The sequence below is a fragment of the Cajanus cajan genome, chromosome 7 (genome assembly GCF_000230855.2).
Source record: "Cajanus cajan strain Asha chromosome 7, NIPB_CcT2T_4, whole genome shotgun sequence".
Taxonomy (NCBI): Eukaryota; Viridiplantae; Streptophyta; class Magnoliopsida; order Fabales; family Fabaceae; genus Cajanus; species Cajanus cajan.
The window spans coordinates 14,049,126-14,071,968 of NC_138523.1; the positions used below are offsets into that span (position 1 = coordinate 14,049,126).

General features: G+C 28.1%; 1 protein-coding gene across 1 annotated transcript; it reads left to right on the top strand.

Moving 5' to 3' along the window:
* Window positions 1–14,099: 14,099 nt before the first annotated feature.
* LOC145950151 (uncharacterized) lies at window positions 14,100–17,467 on the top strand. Its single transcript, XM_083061138.1, has 8 exons — window positions 14,100–14,229; window positions 14,589–14,881; window positions 15,318–15,462; window positions 15,542–15,795; window positions 16,146–16,238; window positions 16,422–16,529; window positions 16,742–17,162; window positions 17,294–17,467. Exons 2-7 carry the CDS (start codon window positions 14,606–14,608, stop codon window positions 16,826–16,828), a joined length of 963 nt encoding a protein of 320 aa, XP_082917264.1. The 5' UTR covers window positions 14,100–14,229; window positions 14,589–14,605; the 3' UTR covers window positions 16,829–17,162; window positions 17,294–17,467.
* Window positions 17,468–22,843: the final 5,376 nt, after the last annotated feature.

The following is a 22,843-nucleotide window of genomic DNA, read 5'->3' on the forward strand; positions in this document are numbered from 1 at the left end:
TTCAACTTCGTGACCTTCACTGGGATGCAATCCTCATCCCTTACTCCTATCAAGACTTCCTTCCAACATCCCAAACTTACATATTGCCTCAAAATTGACATTTAGGGTATTTTTTACATCCTTCACCCTCCTTATCATGAACTATTCTTTACTCTCCTCAATAAAATTAACTGTAGGCCCTCCATGCCCTAGTAGAGGATGATTCCTGATATTATGATTATCCTCTTTGAAGTTTAACCACCTAACCTTAATCAAACTTTGTACCTTAAATTTTAGTGCTCTACAATTCTCAAGGGAGTGACCAATAGCTCCTGCATGATAGCCACATTTGGAATTAGCATCGTATCCCCTAGGATATGGTTGTTTTATAGGCTTCATCAGACAAGGTACTACTAATGAATTTTGTAGTAGGAGAGGGAACAACTCATTATAGGACATAGGGATAGGGTCAAACTCGATCGATTTCTGATCTTGAGTATTTTGTGACCTCGTATGGCTAGGATTTTGGTTCCATGGTTGGGTAGATTGAGGTGGTCGTGTGGTAGATGTTGTAGATAAAGCTTGCAGGGCTTGATGGACAAGTTGGTAAGGATATGATGAGATGGTGGTAATGTTGGGGTAGGCCATGTGAGGGGTATAGAAATGAGGAGGTTTGTTGTTAGGTATCCCAAGAGAGTTGAATGTCACTGCATTTGTATCTCCTTCCTTTTTCTTGCATGCACCACTTGGAAATTTTCTTGAACCAATTATTCCAATAAGGTAAACAACAATCTTCCCACTCCTTATGTCATTCTCAATCCTTTCCCCAATGATGACTATATTAGAGAAATTCGATTAAATATTTCCAATCATCTTAGCATATAACGGTGCTCGTAAAGTATCAATAAACAGGGCTATCATTTCTTTATCAGACAAAGAAGGTTCTACTTGTGCTGCCACTTCTCTCCACCTCTAAGCATATTCCTTAAACGTCTCACCATCCTTTTTGGACATGTTGTGTAGTTCAAATCTATCTGAAACCATGTCAATCTTATATTTATATTGTTTAAGGAAAACATCATCTAAATCTTTCCAGGAGCGGATATAGGCTCGTTCGAGATGCATATACCAATTCTAAGCTGCCCTAGTTAAAAAATCTTGAAAATAATGAATAAGCAACTTATCATTGCGAGCATATGCTGCTATCTTTCTACAATACATGGTCAGATGGTTCTTTGGACAACTCTTTCCTTTGTATTTATCAAATTCAACCACTTTAAACTTTGGGGGGAACTCTATATTTGGAACCAAACAAAGATTGACAACTTCACTAATATCATAACTACCTCCTTCCACAACCTTTAGCCTCTCCTCTAGCATTTGTAACTTCTCACTAGATTGAACTTGCTCAATTCTAGAGGTTTGTTGAGATCCCCCAGAAGTTTGATGAGGATTACCTTGGTTGATAAAATTAGTATTTTGGGGTTGGTAGGGAATTTGGTGTTTATAAGAGGCGACATTCTCAAATGAACCCCCAGGTTGGGTAGGTTGCATTTGCGTAGGCAGTTGATTCACCAACAGTTGGTGTTTATCTGGAGGGTCCATGATTATTGGAGATGTGTAGTTGGCCGGAAGGCCATATGATGGCCATTGGACCTTTGGAGGGTCAACTTGTTGGCCGGGTTTGTTAAGATGTAGAGTTAATGGTTGTGTTAGGATTGGGGTAAAGCTAGGTTGATACGCAGGAGAAGTTGACGATTCTCCTCTGGTTATTGGAGGGGTCCCTTCTACATTTTTCACTTGCATAGACGGCAACATCTATAGAATTTGGACATTTGTTCCTTCAACTGATTGACATCACTCCTCAATTCTTTGTTGCGTTCCTCTATCTTGTCCATGATCTTGGCCTGACAGCGTGTCCTATAACGATGCCGAGGAAACATTTTTGTTTTTAGATTTATTATTTTTTTAGTACAAAGTGAATTTATGATTATAAAAAAAAGGAAAAAAAAACAAATTTTTGGAAAAGATTGATTTTGTATTCAATTTGAAGAGCAATTCCCTACATCTCAACGCTAGAGGCAAAACCCCTTAGGTCGTACAAAAATTGACATTGATTCTAAGGGAGCATTCACTCCTCAATGGATAAGGTCATTTTACTAGCAATGCAATAGTGCGGCCCACATTTTCAAACAAGGATCAATCATCTCAAGATAAAAATGTGATTAACAATCATTTAAGGGAGAATTCTCTCCTTAGTAAATGATGTCTACAACAAGTTATCTATCAGGTCAAATGTGCTATTATTATATTATGCATCAAAATGAGTTACAATAATTATACTATCTCATTTTACATGAGACCCCTAGCTAAATTTTGACAATATTTCACGAGCTTAAAGATCTTCTAAGGAAGCTTCATTTCAGGATTTGAGTTGATCTCTTCATTTACTTCATGCACATGCGTCTTCAAGCTTTCTATTTGTTTTTGGACAACATTTGTCATAACTTCATATTTATTCATCCACTCATTTACCCTTTCATGATGATGTTCTATAATTAAATGTAACCCCTTAACATTAGATTTTAGTTGGTCCCGCTCCAATGTTAAATCATCAATTTTTCTCAACCATTGTTCTTCATTTTGACTAGCCATCTTGACTGACTTAGAGTATTTTATAGCCAAATTCCACCATTTCTCTACTTCTTGGTGTGCATTTGTTAGCTCCTCTTGCATGAATTCTATTTTTTGTTCTTTTCCACAGTTACTTAACTCTTAGCGCTATTTTTTTTTCTTGTATTTTTGTCATCTTTTTTCTCATTACTTTAATCTTTCCTTCCATATTTTTCGAAAGGATTTATGTCTCTTTTTCTACCATTCTCTTAAGAATCTCTATTTCAGTTTGAGCATATTCTTCTTTTTCCTCCATCAATCTCATTTGAGGTTTCATAACTTCTAACTGAGAGGTTATTTGGTTGGTTTCATGAGATTGACTCACTACATGTTGGACTTCTTTGAGGATTGGGATGGAAATTCTTCTAGCCTTTCTCCATTCTTTATATTTCGAAGAAGCTGTCACACGAGGTTTTTCGAGCTCTGCCTCCCCTTTCTTTATAACCTTTCCCCAAGAAGCTCTAACTTCTACCTATTGCCCCAAATAGGGATGGAAAAAATACCCCCACCCGCGGGTATCTGCAGGTAAAATCTGCTACGGATAATAAATGGATAAGCTAATTGGGTACTCGCGGATAATGGGGACGAATAATTTTTTACCCGTTTATAAACGGGGTGGGGGCAGGTATGATAATATCCATACCCGTGGATACCCGTTTAATAATATTTCTTAAATATCCTAATTATCCTTGTACCACATAACCCTAAAACTACACTCTCACATCTTATTTTCTTTTCATAGAATTATGTTGGATGTAATTTGATTAATTTTCTAGCTTTGATTGAACCAATAAGATTTATATATTTTAAGTTGTTTACTATCTTTTGGAATTATGAGATTGAATTATTGTATCTTTGTGATATGAGACTTTCACTTACTTGTGTGAGATTGATGTATTTTAAGTTATTGATTATCTTGCATTTTTATTATTATTTCAACAAAATTAACGTTAAATACAAGTTCAAAATTAACATTAAATTTTTATTTTTAATATTTCAATGACATTAAATATAAACTTAAAATTATTTGTAATATAATTATTTGTTTATAAATATCCATGGATATCCGTGGGTATTCAAGAAATTCATGGATACCCGCTTAATAGATACCCGCGTGGATATGGGGTGGGTATGAGGCCAATTTTCATTCAGCGGGGCGGGGACGGGTTTACTATTACCCGCCCCATGGGGCCCCATTGCCATCCCTAGCCCCACATTATCTGAAGCATATTGAAAACTCAAACCTCCTAACTCTTCACTTTGAGGCACACATTAAGTCCATTTAAGTTGTCTAAGAGCGATTGTTAGGGTGTATGCTACACATCCTCTCGCTCCATTAATGGAACATTCAAGAAAATCCCACAACTAAAGATTGTATTTATGGGATGGTACTAAGGGCATACCCATGTAAAGTGCTCTACTTCAAATGTCGAGAAATCTCTTTTCCACTCTACTGCTTCTAATTTCTTCACTGGAATACGATGAAAACTTCTTAGAGGATCTGGCATATATCCCATACGATTCGAAACATATAAATGAGTTATGATCCACACATATAGTAAATGATTACAACATTGTAACATCCCTCTTTTCTTTTGATGACATACTTCTAGAGAGAGGAGACTATCTGCAAGATTGGCTGGAATGTGATTTTTTTTTCTGCATTTCGTAAGTGAAGAACACATCCATAGCTGCTTGATCAATCACGCCCATTGTGAATGAGAACAAAATTAACCCATAAATAAGTAGAGCTAAAGTCTTATTGAAGTGTTCCCAATCACCTTTCTCGGCTAGAGATATCATATGATCTTCTAGAAGACCTTTATTCCATCCTTGAGTCACACCTTTGCTCATCAATTCCGCTTGGTGTGACGATAAGCCAATTAAGCCAACAATTTTCCCTCTTGATACATAGTGCCCTTTATATAGATAAACATCGACTTCTTCTTTGAGGGGTAACCTTAGTATCATCTCATACTCTTCAATTGTAGGAACCAAATCCAGATGAGGCAACTCAAAGCTTCTAAAATCTGAATTCCAATATTGAGCTAATGCACTTAGCATATGAGTTTCTATTGAGATCAATAGCAAATATAGAATCTTCCCATATTTCTTTTGAAACTTTGAACATACCTCTTTAGTCATCTTTTGGCAGATCTTACCTACCCTTTGAAGATCACGTTTTTAGCACATTTATCCTAATACTCTTGCTTAACCCTGATGCATTGCTAGTATGATTTTGAATCTCCTCCATATTGAATATTATCAATTGTTTAAAAGTGTTAAAAGAGAAAAAAAAATTAGACAAAGACTTAATTAAATGAAAAACATGCAACCTAACATGCCCTTAATATGCATGTATGCATGGCTTTCCATCATTTTTATCTTTTATCTATTTATTTATAAATTTTATTTTGGGCAAGAAAAACAATCTAGATACTAAAATGATATTGGATATATATGTATGATGCATGAATGTATTAACCTGCTTATATTTTAAATATTAGTATGAACATGTATAAAAGGAGGGATAAAAAGTAGTATATTTCCCATGTGACCTATTATGGTAAACTTAGGGTAGCAAATTTCTACGGTTAACACCCTAATTCAGAAGGTCATTAAGCCCACCTATTAGTGCATGGTTTTGTAGGTGGATCTAGACTCCTTAAGATTTATTAGTCCCTAGGTTGCCCTTATCATATAAATAAAGACCTAGCACATGAATCAATCACAAGTAGAAAAGATACCCTCTCAATATGATTAACCCAAGCTACTAGTAACAACCTGAGCGGTAACTCAACAATTGCCAAGTGTGCATCAAGCCCCTCAATAACAGTCATCAAGCCACCTTCTATTCCTAGGCTCGCACAGGCTCAGGTATAGACTCCAAAGTGCGTGAGGTACAAGTGTAGTGAGTGTGTGGGGTAACAAACAGACATGTAAACCTAAAAATTATCCAAATCCGCCCAAAGGACAGGTAAAGAAAAACATATATATAACAAATAAATAAATAAAATTCTAATTTCAGCATAAATCCAAACAAAACATGCGTAGCCAAACAAAAAACAAAAAACAATAAAAAACAAAACAAAACAAACTCTACTTGTACAAAATTAACATTGTTTGAAACTCTCCAAGATTCTCTCCAAGATTCACTCAAGAATTGTTTTCACTTCTTGGTGCTTCCGGCCAACCATGCTTAGGCATGGTGGACAATTTTTGTCCCTGGCCGTGTGTGGCCAACCTTCCATCAACCAATACTCTTCAAACACTGTCAACACCATCATTTGCTAAAGTCTTGACTACAAACTTAGCTTCAACATTTGACCTCCCTCTCCCTAAGCCTTACCAGAAGGGAGACTCTATTGCTATGAAAATTCTAGAACAAGATTATCAAGCAGGACTCCTACGCTGCCGCAACCATCTTCATGGTAGAGTCATCTTGGCCAAAGGTCAAAAACCTTTGAAATTTGTTGAGCTCAAAGATAAGCTAGCTAGGCTATGGATACATCTTGCTGGCTGGACAGTCATCTCTCTTGGAAGAGGATACTTTGAATTTGAATTCCAACATAGCAAGGATCTTGGCACGGTTCTTGCAGTTGGCTTATGGAATTTGGAACCCGGATTACTTCGACTATCCCTTTGGAAGCCGGACTTCAACCCAAGAAACTTCAAGAACTCTCTTGCACAAGTTTGGCTGCGGATTTATGAGTTGCCTCAGGAATATTGGTGCACTAGGATCATCCTTGCCATAGCCTCGGGTGTAGGCACGCCTATAGCAATAGACTAAGCCACGATACAAAGATCATACGAACACTTTGCACGAGTGTTAGTGGAAGTCAATCTTGTTGAATCCATTCCGGATCGTTTGCTGGTTGAGAGGGAAGGATTTGCCTTTTATGTGACTTTAGATTTTGACAGGATCCCTGCATATTGTTCATTATGCCAATGCATTGGATAGGCTAAGCAAAACAATGTACGTTGTAGAATTTATCACCGCTCAGGTGGTTGATCACGCCAAGGCTGATCAGCACGTAGGTGACTCAGCTGCTCAACTAGCACCAAATGCTCAGGTCGATGGCTTGGCTAAGCAAAAAACATGATGCAATCTCGGGACCAGTAGTAATTCATTACGCTGATGATCAACACAAGGCTACATCTACAGCAGGAGCTGTCAAAAATGCTGCTGTTCCAGCAGCTCCAACATCGCTTGGTGACCAACTAGCACACACTTCACCTGAAAGTATGCAGTAGCTAAACCAGCCAAACCAACTTGGCGTTAATTTGGTTCAATATGCAACTAAACCAGCTATTGTTATTACTAAAAATTCTGTTGCAGCAGCTGGGGGACATTAGCCTGTTTTGGCAGCTCATGTGCCAACAAATATGGACAACCATAGGGGTGATAATTCACTTGAAGGAATTCCATCTCTGGAAGATATATCCGATGATCAAAGCCAGTCTTGCTCGGATGACAATGATGATGCAATTGGTGCAATTAAGGTGCAACAAAAGGGAGCAGCAGATAAGTCAACCGTTGTGCTTAGCAAGCTGAATGTAGCACCAAAGGTGCAAGCTAGAGCAGGTGACCACTCAGTGAAATCCCAAGCAGATTCAGATGTGGGAAGCAAGGCTGGGACAGTCAATGCTAGTCATAAAAAGGGAGACATAGTTGACGCAAGGAATGGCAGCCTCAAGCCAACTAAGTCTCAAAAAACCGTGGATGGTGCAGATTATGATTCTGATTCTGACTTTAATTCAGAATATGAAAGTGATCCTGAGGAAATGACTGATCCCACCTCAAAGGCCTTGGTTAAAGTTGATGCAGGTGCTCACCTTGCACTGGACACAACAGCAACTAGAAGTGCAACAACTGCCTCCAAAAAAGGTACTACTAATGCAGTAACAAGTTCGATTGGTGCAACTAAATCTAGCCACAAACGGCAGGTAGCAATGGTGGCCAATCCAACAAGGAGGAATGATGTGTCTGCTTCAAGAAAACGGAGTGATGTGGATGCAGACTCAGGTCTTGATTCTCCTCCTTGGGAAAACTGCAGGATACCCTATGATGAGTACCAACAGAGAGCTATAGCAAGGGCTGCTAGATATGCCAAATACTCTTAAACAGTTTTGGAACTTTTGGGGAATCATGTAGATTGTATGTAGCTTAATTGACCTGGTTTGGCCTATGCCAATTGATTGCCATTGGTATCATCATTTTGTTTTTCTTTCTATATATTTTTTAGGTGGGTTTTGGTTTGGCCCCCCCACTTTGTACTTTTTACTTACTTTTTTTTTTAGTACATTTTGATATGCTATAGATGATTGATGTGGATTGAGGTGTTAACCTGGTTAGGATTTTAATTCCACATAGTGATGCCTTAACATATCTATCTTTTTTCAAAAAAAAAAAAAAAACAAAACAAAAAAAAACAAAAAATAATAAAATAAAATAAAAATAAAAAAGGGTAAAATCAATATTTTACCCTCTCAATATGATTAATCCAAGCTACTATAGTAACAACCTGAGCGGTAACTCAACAACTGCCAAGTGAGCATCAAGCCCCTTAATAACAATTAGGGATGGAAAATATACTCGTACCCGCGAGTAATACCCGAACCTGTCCCGACTTTGACGCGGAATACCCGGTTTGACCGGGTATAGGTACGGGTACGACACTACAAGAAATGTGATTTTTTGTGACTAACAATAGTGATGAAAGTAAAACTTGTCACTAATAATATATTATTAGTGACTAAATTTTATTTTGTCACTAGTGTTATTTACAATAGTGACAAAAAAATAAGTTGTCACTATAATATTATTAATAGTGACTAAAATATCTTTGTCACAAAAATTTGACACTAATATCTATAAATTTTGTTTTCTTAACTTAAAATCGTCACTAATACAAATTTTATTATATATATAAATGTTTTTGTCACAAAAAGTTAACTTTGTCACAAATATTTTAATTCATGATTGATTATTATAAAAATTATGACTTATTTTTAATTACAAGTGAAAAATTATTCATCATAAAAAAATATGAAGTGATTCTATGAATATTTATTGTTATTGTATTAGCAAGTTATAAAAATTAAATTAAAGTAGTTAGTTCTATAATATACTCATTTAGTGGCCAATTAACCTTCTAGCCCTCAAAAATTAACTCAACTAATATAAAAATAGAGAAACACAAATTGAATTGACCAAGTAGATAAATATTAAAAAAAATATATCATCTATAAATCATGGTTTGAACATGACCTTTTTCACTTACTATCATCATTGATTTATGTTTTGAATATTTATTTGTCTATATACTTACTTTTATAATTAATAATCTATTGATTTCTATTTAAAATTAATATTATGACATAATTTAAATTATTTTTAATAAATTTAAAACTTTAAATAATAATTTATATATTTTAAAATAATTTGTAATGATAATATAATTTATAAAATTATAAATGCTTGTTTATTACATATTAAATCTTATTTATATATACATACTTATAATTGAACCCCAAGCGTGTGGTTTAGCAGTAAGGGTTGATCCACGCTTAAGTAAGGTCAAGGGTTCGAATCTTGCCTTGTATACGCAACTGTTATAAAATATTAGTCATATTTATTTATAAATTAAATTTTAATATTTTAAATAAATTATTAATAATTAGCTTAATATATTTATTTGTCTTAATTTAAAATATAATTAATATATTTAAAATTATTTATTTATATTAATTTTAAACATAATTTATATATTTAAATATATTATTTATTTATATAATTTATTATAAAGTTAAAAGAAGAAAATAACCACTAAAACAAAGTTAATTTTATATTTTTAAGTGAAAGTTTTAAATTATAAAAAAAAATTAGTATAAAATTTTAAAAAATTGTATTTTCCTTATTTTATTTTCTGATTATCAAATATTCATAAAATAAAAATTTAAAATCTTAACTAATTATATCATAATATTTTCATATCAAATTTAAAATCAATTATTAACTATACAAAAATATTAAGATCATGTTGTAAATTTTTGATAAGATTATAGTTAGATAATTTAAAATACTTAATTTATCAACTAAATTCTTATCAAATAATTTATTCTAGTTCTAATCAATTTTCCTCTATATTAATTATTAGTAAAAATTAAATTATATATTATTTATTAGAATATTTATTTAAATTTTAAAACATTATTTTTATACTTAATATATTTTTTGTTATTATATAATATCATTATACTATAAGTACTATTTTATGATTGCATACATAGTTAAAATTATAGTTATCTTGATATATTAGTATATTATTTATATTCAAGGTATTTATCTCCTAATATTTATATATCAAATTAAATATTTGATTTATTATGTCTATCAATTCATTGTTATAAATATAAATTTAGCATATTAATTATATCCAAGCTATTTATCTCTTAATATTTATATATCAACAAATTAAATTTTTGATTTATCATCTCTATCAATTCATTGTTATAAATATAAATTAAATAGTTTAATTTTTTAATCTTATTAAAAATTTTTCAAAATAAATACTTCTAGAAGATTTATAATATTATATATAAAAATTTAAATCTAATCTATACCCAAAATAAAATAATTGAATTATAATGCTAGACTCGTATATATGCAAAAATTTGCAATACAATAAACATAATTTGTAATTAAAAAAAAATACTAAATATAATAATCATCATCAGTATCATCTTCCTCAATATCAATACTTTCTTCATCTTCTATTAAATGAATATTCTCGTCGTCACTTTCTTCATCAATATTGTCAACAACTTCTCCAGATACTATTGGTTTTCCATTAGATGTGGATTGAGCTAAGTCATTCCTACTCAAAGATAACCCTTGTTATTATCTAAAGCATTAGATGTAAAGGGGCGAATCAAGCCCATATCTTCATTTTCTTGACAAGCCTCATCTATGCTTCCTTGAGCATGTCATACAAATCTCGAGGCTTTGTTTTCACAACAACTAGCCAATTAGAATCTTTGGTATCTATAACACTCTTTTCCATTCATTATGTTGTACTAGTTAACTTGATCCTAAAAAATTAAACTAACATTTTTTTTAAATATTTTATTTTATTATCTCATACAACAAAATTTAAAACTATTAAGGTAAAAAGTTTGATGTGAATCAAAACATTTTCTTCTTACGAAGATTAAAAGCTTTTTTATCTTTTAAAATTTTTTATTTTGTAAGTTTGTTTCAAAATTCTATGAAAAAAAAGATTTGTTAACCAATCCTTACAAAATTAATTTAAAATAAAATAAAATAATGTTATTTTACTTTTATTCTCTAAGAATAATTTATTTAAATCTAAAAGAAATATATTTAAATTATTTTTATTATTTATTATCACCTATTTTCAAAAATAAAATTCAAAATTAAATCAAGACACAAGACTTCTTTTAGAAAATTGATTTTTTGTTTTATTTTTAAATTACCAAATCATCTAAGACAATGAACAAAGAGAAACATGTCAATATGCATCACACCATATAGCAAAAAAACTAGATCAAATAACACATATATTATCAATTTAAAATGTCAAATTTAATAAAAAATTTACTAACCTTTGTATATATATTTTTTTTGTAGAATCCACAATTAAAATAATCTTCCTCTTGTGATAGATATTTTTTTTCAAGTACTCAATCCAACTGTATATCAATGACTCAGACTTGAAATTATAGTAAAGGAAAATATTATGCATTCTCATGTACTTAACATGACTATATATAGAACATTCAAACCTGAAAAAAAACTGTTATTAACAAATTATCTATGATGATAACATTATCCAAATTAAGATAATAACATTATCTCTATTAATAAAAAAATGTTAAAATATAAAAAATATTATCTAAATGACAATTAAATCAAATAATTTAAATAAGATTATTTTAGTTGTTAATTAGATAGTCTTTTTCATTTATTTACTTAATAACATTTAATTTTGTCCATTGCACATAATATTTATATTATGAATTAAAATATTATAATAAATAAATATTTTAAAGTTTATTACCTAACTATAAAAAAATATCAAATAAAATTAAACTAACTTATTTTCTCTGTTAACTAAAATAATTATCTTGAATGGAAGTGATGAGAATATTTTTAGGATGTTTTAGAATAAATATTTTTTAAATTATTTTACATTTTAAAATGATTTTCTTAAATTAAAATTTTAGAAATTTGCATACCTTCCGTATATTTTTAATTACCAAACAAACCTTTCATGTTTTATTTTGTTACAAAACACACTTTTCATTCTCTTTCTTTTTTGTTACAAAACATACCTTTTTTGTGTTTTATTTTCTTTTATAAATCATACATTCTTTCTTTTAATATGCAACTAGATTTTTTTGTTAAGCTTGGAGCATCTGAATGTGTTGCCCTCATGGTGTTACTTTATTATTGTTGTGTATAAGGAAAGACCTACTTGAAAGTTAAGGAGAATCTTGGTCCCTATCATTTTGCACCTTCTAATTTTTTTAATATATTATATTAACCTCATGCTATGGACAATTTATTTTAGTAAATTAGATAAAATGATATATAATTAATTTTATAAATAAAAATCGACAACAAAAATATATGCAAAGTATAATTATATTAAGAATAAGTAAAAATTAATATTAAAAAATAAATATAAATTAACTTGTTATAAATTATTGAACATTTTTTATATAGAAATTATAGCCTATATTTGAATGAAATGTTAGCATATGAAGGAGATAATGATAACCTAAGTATATACATATCTTGACATCAATTTGACTACTTGATATGACTTTTCTTTCTAAAACATATTTTTCCTAATAGTAATATATTAGTAATAGAAATTTTTTATAATTATTCTTTTGATATTTTAAAGAAAAAGAATTGTTGCAAAAGTTGTTTCTTGCATATATTCATTATTTTTTAGCATATAATAGTAATAATTATTATTATTCTTATGTAAATTTTATAATTACTTTTACTTTAAAATGGCAATAATTTAAAAATAATGTAATTAATGTTTTTTTGATACTTTTTGTATTATTTTATATTTTTATAATTAAAATTTATATAAAAAAGTTTTTTTTGAGAGTTTTTGAGGAAGTTGTTGTAGAACATCTTTCCTCTATATTGTTAAATTAATAGATTATATTCCTTATATTAACATAATGCATAATAATTTTTATAATTATTTTTTTTGATATTTTAAAGAAAAAATAGTTATTCCCGAAGTTGTTCACTTTATGAATGTGTGTTATTTTGTTCGTTAATATTCATTAGTTTTAGCATATAACCGTAATTGTTTTTAATAATTATTTTTAATGTAAATTTTATAATTGTTTTTACTTTAAAAACTATAATAATTTAAAATTAATGTAACTAATGAATTTTTGAGAAAAATAATTGCAGAAGAAGTTAATTCTTGTATATTTACCAATGTTATATTATATATATATATATATATATATATTTTAAATAATTTAAAACTGGAATAATTAATACTTTTATATAAATTTATGTTTAATTACATTTTTTATATTAAAAAAATAAATAATAGTTTTTATAACTACTATTTATGATATTTTAGGGAGAAAATTGTTGCAAAAGTTGTTCAATATGTTAATGTGATATTTTTACCGTTAATATTCATTATATTTTAGCATATAATTATAATTATTTTTATATAAATTTTTAATTACTTAATTACAATAATTTAAATTTAATATGATTAATGTATTATGATACCAGTATAGTATTAATAAGTTATTCTATTATATAATTTTTATAAAAAAATAGAATTTTAATTTTATTTTATAAAATTTGTATATAGAAATATGTTGGAGGGAAGTACTTACTGCACAACTTATTCTCTTCATATTATTAGTAGATAATATGTTATTTAATATGTGTAATACAATAATATTATTAGTGTTTAAATTATATTGCTTTGAGAATTAAAAAATTAATTATAACTTTTACAATATGACAAACTTGCAAATATTTTATAAAAACTTTAAAATTTATACCTTTTGAGACACACTAATAAATGTTTTTTATTTCAACTACTATTATCTTTCTATCAACTTTTATAATAAATACAAAAAATATTAATGACATAAAATTAATTATTGAAATTTGTAATCTTAGGTCTTTAAAAAAATGCGTAGCTTATTTTTTTTATGAAAATTTAATTTATATAACATAATCTTGAATTATTTAATAAAAACAATAATAAATAATATCCTTATTTTAAGGAATTTAAATTTAAATTTTTATAATTTTTTATTATTTTATTTATTTATTGTTTATCTTTTTACTTAACCTAAAACAAATTCACGAGGCACACTGCACACTGATAAACAAGCGTGAATAGGTAACCTCCCATTTTCTTAGTTTTCAGGAGACACACTGATAAACAAGCGGGAAGGAAAAATATTTTAGGTAACCTCCCACTGTTCTTTTTATTTTCTCTCCCATCAAGAACGTTGCAGAAAACGAAGAGCGTGGAAAAATCTAAGGTAACATCCCAACTTTATTCTCTTTTTCCTCTTGTCAAGAAAGTTTGGTTCGCCTTTTGCAATTAGAATCATTGTACCATATTTTTATTTTCTTTATATCATCATTCTCTCTTTCACAATTCAATTCTCTTGATTATTGTAATTAGGTCATCATCAATTTCCCTTCTATTGATTGTTGTAATAAGTTTCTCTGGACAGTAAACTAAACTAAACCCTATCACAAAATGATAAACAAAGATTGTGATATATGATTGAAAATAATGTACAATTGGAAAAAGAAGAATCAATAATTTCAATTGGATTCTTAAATGCTAATATAAACTTAATATATCTAATATTGAAAGGTTTATTGTTTGTAGTGAAGAAGAGAAAAATAATGTCAAATCTTGAAACTTTCAAGTATGAGGAGCAGAGGATGAAAAAAATTGCAGAAAATAGAGCAAGATTAGAGGCTCTTGGGTTGCCCCAAATCTCCTCCATTTTTAAGGGTCTGATTCAAAATTCTAAGAAGAGAGATAAAGAGAAAGTTGAAAAGGATGATGAAGACTTCATACTTGAAGATGAAGAAGAACTTGGATCAAATTTTTCTAGTGAGGGTAACAACGATAATGATTTTACTGTTGAAAATGCTTTTGGGTCACGAAAAAGAAAGGCAAGTGTTGAAATTTTTTTTCATTGTAATTGTAATATGCATTATTTTGTTATTGAATTATGTTAGATTGTATTGGAATAATTTAGTTTGTTAATCATTTAAGTCAATAACATATGCATTTAGGAAAAAATTTTCCTATCAAATATTACTAATCCCTAAAATTTATAGTTTACAAGTTTATTGATGATAGTCTTTCAACCAAGAATGGTGTCTCATAATCTTATATGCTCATACAAATTTTTTTAAAAACCTTTGTATGGATAGTCACTTTATAGTTCTTAGAGAACATCAATTTCAGACAAATCTTATCATTTTGGATTGATACTTGAAATGCACAGACAATTCATCAATTTGATTATGACATTCTTTTTTACTTATTTAATAATGTAATTTGTATTTACCTTTAATTTTTATAATTAATTATTTTAATTGATAGGTGATAAGACCATTGAGATTGAATTCTAAAAGAGTCTCTAATGGTCCATTTACACACGTTGAAAAACAAGTGAATGAGTCTCAACTCAATAGGACAGCTCATGCCTCAGAAACTATGAATGTAGAACAAGTTGAATCTAATTCAGGTACTTTTATGACACTTTTTTAGGAGAAAATAAAATAATATTATTATAAAATACTATTAATTTATCTTATTTATTTTAGGTGATCATACCATAAGGAAAGGACGTGGACATACAATTAATGCAAAATTTAAAAGGAAAAAAGAAAGGCTTATGGCAAAAGGAAAAAATATTGATATTGAATTTCCTCCACCATTTTATAAGATATGTGGAAAACATGCAAAATATTTTAAGTCAGAGACACAAGTTTGTATACGCCAGAAAGCTCCTTTGCAAGTTAATAGTTGGAGTGAAATAGCTAAAGATGATGTAGATGAAATGTGGAAACATATGAAGGTTAGTATGGTTATTACTTTCATTCAACATAATTTATATTTTTAAACTTCATTTGATAATGTTTTGTTTTTGTTTCTCTTATAATATTCATGTGACATAGGATGAATTAAGTATATGCAATGAAGCAAATTCAATCTCAATACAAAAATAAGCTTTATCATTTACATCAACTATATCTCAAAAAGAAGGGAATGCCAAAAAATGTATCTCCTGATGATTGGAATTGGTTAATCAATAATAAGTGGAGTGATTTAAAATTTCAGGTAAAATTACTTAAAAATTTTGAGTTTAAATTTATTTGTTATAATTTTATATTTATAAGATTATAAATAATTTTTATTCATATGCAGAAAAGGAGCTTAAAAAATAAAGTTAATCGAAGCAAGCAAGAGATGAAATCAATTACCGGTACAAAATCAATTGTGCAAAAGGCATTTGAAATGGTAATATTTCATGTAAAATTCTTTGTACATTATATAAAACAATTTCCCTTTTTATTTTCATATAGAATAAGATATCAATAAATGTAAGGTTTGCAAATTTATAAAGTCATTCAACACTAAATTTTATTTTTGATAATTTAATCATTAATTTAATTGTATTATTTTATTATTTTATTTTAATAGAAACAAGAATCCAAAGCTGATGAATGGCCAAATGCTATGGAAGTTTGGAAAGCAACACGTATGAGATCTAATGAGACTTGGTGCATTCCAAATGGAGAACAAATTATGGTAAGTAAAAAGATATTTTATAGAATTTACGTTGTTATTAAATATAAAACATTAATTATATATGTTGTATGTGACATATTATATATAGTTGCAATTTTCTTTATGTGTTGATAGTTAGTAATAATGCTTTTATGCAATTTTTTAATATCTATTTGTGAACTAGTATAGTGAAACTTTAATGACATCATAATTTTTTTTTATATTTTTTATAGGAAGATTTGAAGAATGTAAGTGATACATATCAGGAAAATATTTCAAAGGCCCCTGTACCATTGGTGGAACACTTTGCCATTGTTTAAGGAAGAAAACCAAATCACTCTATAGGTGTTGGCAGTTCAGGAATAACTAAGAAATTTTCACAAAAACAATTTCTTCAAAATCAACTTGAGAATGCTCAAAATCGAGCAAATAATTTAGATTTAGAAGTGCAAAAATTGACTGAGATTACTAAAGAGCAAGAGGAGACCAATATTCAACTACAAATTGAATTGCAATCTCAAAGAGAATTGATTGATGCTCAACAAGAGCAAATGAAGCAAAATGTTGAGAATGAAGTGAAGCGTCAAATAGCTAACTTGTTGGGAGAAATGTGATGCTATAGACTCTACTGACTCAAGTGCTTAAGTTAAAAATGTAAGTTTTTTTTTTGAAATCTTCTATTAATTAATATTTTATAATAACTTATATATGATTAAATTTAAAAAAAAACATCAATTATTTTATTTTTCCACATATTTATTATTTTTTCTTATATTTATTTGCAGGACTGGAAATTCATGAAGATGTTGCCTTTTTACTTCGAGAATAGTCTATTTAATTTAAAATTTATGAAATGTTAGTAGTTGTAATAGTTTAATATACGATATTTTGGATTTAAAATGTTGTTGTTATTATGTTTCAATTTTTGTTATTAAACATGTAATGGTTCATTTATATTTAGTGATTTAGTGTTTTAACTTGTGTCCAATACTGATGCATTTACTCTAATAAATATTTTTTTATTTTAGTTCATTATTGTACATGTACTGCATTATATATATATATATATTAATGTTATATTTGAATTATTTAAATATGTATTTACTTTAATTCATTTTCAATTTAACATTTAAAAAAGTGACGAGTGCATTATTTTTAAATTAAATAAATAGTGATAATCAAACAATATAAATTATTATAAAAAATAGTCATAAAATTCTATCGATTAAAATTAATAATCAGTGACAAAAAATTGACATTTAATAGCAATAATAATAATAATAATAATTTGTTATTATTATTATCATTATTAATTTTTAGTAGTGACGATTAAATTATCACTATATAGTCTCGTATACTTGTGACAACATGAGTTTGTCATTAATGTGTATGAGTATTTGTGACGATATTTTTATCACAATAAATATTTTATTTGTGACATCTACAAAATAGTCACTAATGAAATAGTGACTCGCATATTAGTGACGACTGGTGACAAATCAAAATTTCGTCACAAGATATATGTAGTGACGATTTTTTAAGGTTATAGTGACAAATATTATCATCATAAAAATCATTTTTTCTTGTAGTGCGGGTAAAACCCGATATATTAAATCGGGTACGGGTACGCGTATGTACTTACCCGCCCCATACCCGTACCCGTACTCGTCCCCGTTTCCATTTTTAATTTAGTACCCACTTTCAATTTAATTATATTAAAAAAATTTAATATTTTTTTATATGTGATTATCTATTAATATGAGATAGAGAAATAAATTAATCATAATTATAATATAAAAACAAAATAATTTAAAAAATATCATATTTTTTTTACAAAAAATAAAAAATAAAAAAATTAACGGGTATGGGTACGGGTATACCCAATACCCGACGGGGACAGGGATGAGGATGAAAATCATATACCCGACAGATACGGGTACGGGGACATGGATGGGTTTGACTCGCGGGGACGGGGATGGGTATCATGAAACTCGTACCCGACCCGCCCCGTTGCCATCCCTAATAATAGTTATCAAGCCACCTTCTATTCTTAGGCTCGTATAGGCTCGGGTATAGAGTCCAAAGTGTGTGAGGTACAAGTGTAGTGAGTGTGTGAGGTAACAAACAAACATGTAAACCTAAAAATTATCCAAATCCGCCTAAAAGACAGGTAAAGAAAAACATATATATAACAAATAAATGAATAAAATTCTAATTTAAGCTTAAATCCAAGCAAAACATGCATAGCCAAACAAAAAACAAAAAACAACAAAACAAAACAAAACAAAAAATAATAAAATTAAAAAAAGGGTAAAATCAATATTTATAAAGTTATAATTTTGCATAATTAATTTAATAAGGTCTGACTCTCAAATGTCCCCAATGAAGTCTCCATCTATCGCAACTTATATCACGATGGTAATGACGCAAAAATATATTTTTGTGAAGCCACCACCAATATTTTATTTTAAGGAAAAATTATTGGAAAATCCTTTAAAAAAATAATCTTTAAAATCAAAATTTGGATTCAGAAGTCAATTATGTGTAGAAAAGGTATTAGCACCCTACAACGCCTATAAAAAAATAGTACCTTTAATTAATTGCGCAAAATTACGTAAATTTATAAATATTTAATTTGCACCTAGAAATATATATTTTTTATTCCTTTTTTAATTTTTATAATTGAAAAAAACTTTGTTCGTATTTTATTTAAAAAACTTACATAATGATTTAAACTAACAAATAAATAATCATTAAATTAACTCTCACAATAGTTCTATAGATAGAATTAATGTTATTAGTTTTTGATTATTTTATCAAAAGAGAACAACTTTTATTATTATTAGATTTTATTTTATTTTTTTTAAAATATTTTAGTACAAGAAGTTAAGCTAATAAATGACTAGCATTAAACCCTCTCATTTAAATAATATTAAAGATAGAATTGATATACAATTAATGTTATTAATAAATGTTTTTATTTTCATAAAATGATAATTTTATTTTATCGTATGCATAAAATCTTATGATGACAAATAACTATTCTATAAACTTTTATAATTTACATGATATTAAAGGTAAGAGTGCTACTCAATTAATATCATTAACCATTAAAAGAACGTATATATGAAGGAGAATTATTTTTATATTTTTATCTAAAGAAATAGATTTTGCATAAGGATTCAAGTTAACAAATGACTAATCAATAAGTCTCCACAATAACATTAATGATAGAAGTGCTACTCAATTAACGTTATTAATTGCAACATATATATATATATATATATATATATATATATATATTAACATTTTATCCAAAGATGACAACTTTTAAAATTATTTTAAAAAGAAAAAAAAATTGTGCATAAGAGTTTAAGTTAGTAAATAACTATTCTATTAACATTTATGACTTAAATAATATTAAATGTAGAAGTGTTACTCAATTAATATCATTAACCACTAAAAATAACTCATATGTGAAAGAGAAACTTTTTTTAATAAATATATTTTTATTTAAAGAAATAAAATTTGCATAAGGATTCAAATTAATAGATGACTAGTTATTACTCTTACAATTAAATAACATCATAGATAAAAGTGTTATCCAATCGACTTTATTAACTGTTATATATTAAAGTAAATTTTAAAGAATATTTCTCCTAACAAAATAATTTACTCTAAACATAAAAATTCACAATAACGAATGACTATTCTGTAAATTCTTATGATTCAAATAATATTAATGGTATAATTTTCATTCAATTAATATTGAAAATCTTTGTGTGAATTAAAATATTATTTATTTATATGAATTTATACTATTGTGAAGAAAAGCGGATTGATATTTTATATAGCATTACAAAAAGGTTAAAAGAAAATAAGGATATCAAAAGAAAATTGTGCATATCAAATAATACCATTTATATGTTATTCATTTATTATATAACAATAGTTTAATAAATGTAATATGGTTTCCTATCGATTAGAAGTTAAATAATATATGCTTAGAACTTTTTTACTAGTTTGTGCGAGAATGCAAACACTTCTTCAATTTTAGGTTGTTGAATCCTATTCTCAATAATTGAAAAATGCACATTGATATGTTTTTTATTTTTATATTTACGGCATATGAAAAGACACAGGCACGACAAGAAATGATATGCATCTCACATATATTTATCATTGCAATATACATGACAAAATTTAAGAGCGAGGAGTATATTAAACAAAACCTGAATATAAAATATGCAATTGTAGATTCTCTACGATGGTTGAAACTAAAAGGCTAATTCTCCTTTTTGCAATAGAGACTTGGAATAGCGTGAAGTCCAATGTAAATTACTGTGAGAAAACTTTTTACTAGAAAGCCAACGTCAAAACCAAAACTGTGCCCTTCCTTCTTCCTTTCTTTTTCCTCTTACTTAGAGCTGTCAAGGTGGGCTCTAGCCCATGGGTCAACCCAATCTACCTTGAAAACGGGCTGATCGGGCCAAAAAAATGAAAAAATTTATGATGGGTTAAAAAATGTGCCCCAACCCACTTTCGACCTGGCCCACCCAGGTTGAACTCGTGGTGGCCTGACCCACTTACCAACCCATCAACTTAACCCACTAACAACTCACTTAACTAATTATTATTATATATGCATTATTTTAATAAGATATTTTTTTTTTATAGATAAAGATAAAATCAATGTTAAACAATATGAAATTGATATAAATTTATCTACCTACACCTCCAATAAAATTTAATATTGATGAATAATCACTCTCATGAAATAATTTTTATTTTTATTTTTGTTTTAATTTTTTAAAGTTGTACACTTTTTAATTTAATTTTAATGTTGTATCCATGATACTTAGTTTGATAATTTTTACTTTAGATTATATATTATTTTATATTGAAATTTATTTTAAATTATAATTTTTTTAAAAAAATCAGGTGGGTTGGTGGGCAGCCCGTTTAGCCCACCAACCCGTAGTGGGCAGGGCTGAGCTAGAAAAATTTGCATAATAAATTTGGTGGGTCAAGCTGGGTTGGCCCACTTAAAAAGTGGGTTGAGGTGGGCCGAGCTGGCCCATTTTGACAGCTCTACTCCTACAGGTTATATTTAGATCTTTTATAAGCTCTATTGGTTTGTAACCAATCTACCACTATTTAATCCCCTCCTTATTCTTAGGTAACCAATCCTATCTAATAACCCTTTTTTTTCAACTGCACATGACTGCTTTATCCCTTCCTTTATGCCATATCACCCTTATTTTCTATAACCTCCTGCTCCACATATTCAACTTGTAACCACCTTCAATTTTATCCACTTTTATTTTCCTTTTATTTTTAGCTTTTTTTTTTTAAAAAATATACCAGATAAATTTAATTATTCACACATCTAACTCTTCCCTTCCTGGCCAAATTCTAATGAGTTGGTAAATCTATCTTGTGTTACGGGCTAATAATAAATGAATGTCGATATATATAAATGTTTAAATAATTTTGTGATGTCATTATTATTATTATTATAAGATATTTTTAATCAAATCACACAAGTCAGCCTAAGTAGTTATGTTAATTAATTTTATTAGATTTATAAAATAAATTCATGACTTATCAATTTTACTATTTTTACTTATTAAATTTTCATGAGTGAAGTGACGGTATTATTCTATATCAAAGTTTATGCATTAATATTAACAAAAATGATAAATGTTAATCTGAGAGAGTTTAAGAAATAAGAGAAAAATATATATATTCTCATAATCTTTAATATGGAAAAAAGGGAAAAAAAATTTAGTGTTATTTAGAGACTATAAGATGCTTTACAAAAAAGGCCAAGATTTTTTTCTTCTAAATTATGTCTTATAATAAAGATCAGAGGGAGTATTTATTAAGGTAAACTTAATTATCATTTGATATTTTAGCATTTATGTCAATGAAAATATATTAACAATTCTATGTAATTATTTTTTTAAAATCTTAATTACTTATGAGACAAAAAATAATTATATTTATATAAGTAGTTAACCTCAAGTGATAATAATTATTTTACATTATTAGCAAAATAAAGACATTTTATACCTCGTGATTGTTGTCTGTGTGAAAGTTACAAAATTGCAATGGAGTTGTAATTTATTAAAGAAAAAATTGTTTTAGATAAATAATAATTTTTTATTTAGATTAATAAAATATAATTATTAAATTGTCTTATACTAAAAGAATAAAGTGTGCGCTTATAAAAATAAATAAAAGATAAAATGTGTACACAAAAATATTATAGTCTTTATATATTATTATATATTAATTACTCATGAAGTAAAGTTGGTCATTATTAAATTTAC

Coding starts and splice junctions, on each gene's coding strand:
- LOC145950151 (XM_083061138.1), top strand. CDS start 14,606: ATGTCAAATCTTGAAACTTTCAAGTATGAGGAGCAGAGGATGAAAAAA. Junction 14,882..15,317: donor TTGGGTCACGAAAAAGAAAG/GCAAGTGTTGAA, acceptor TTTAATTGATAG/GTGATAAGACCATTGAGATT. Junction 15,796..16,145: donor AAATGTGGAAACATATGAAG/GTTAGTATGGTT, acceptor ATTCATATGCAG/AAAAGGAGCTTAAAAAATAA.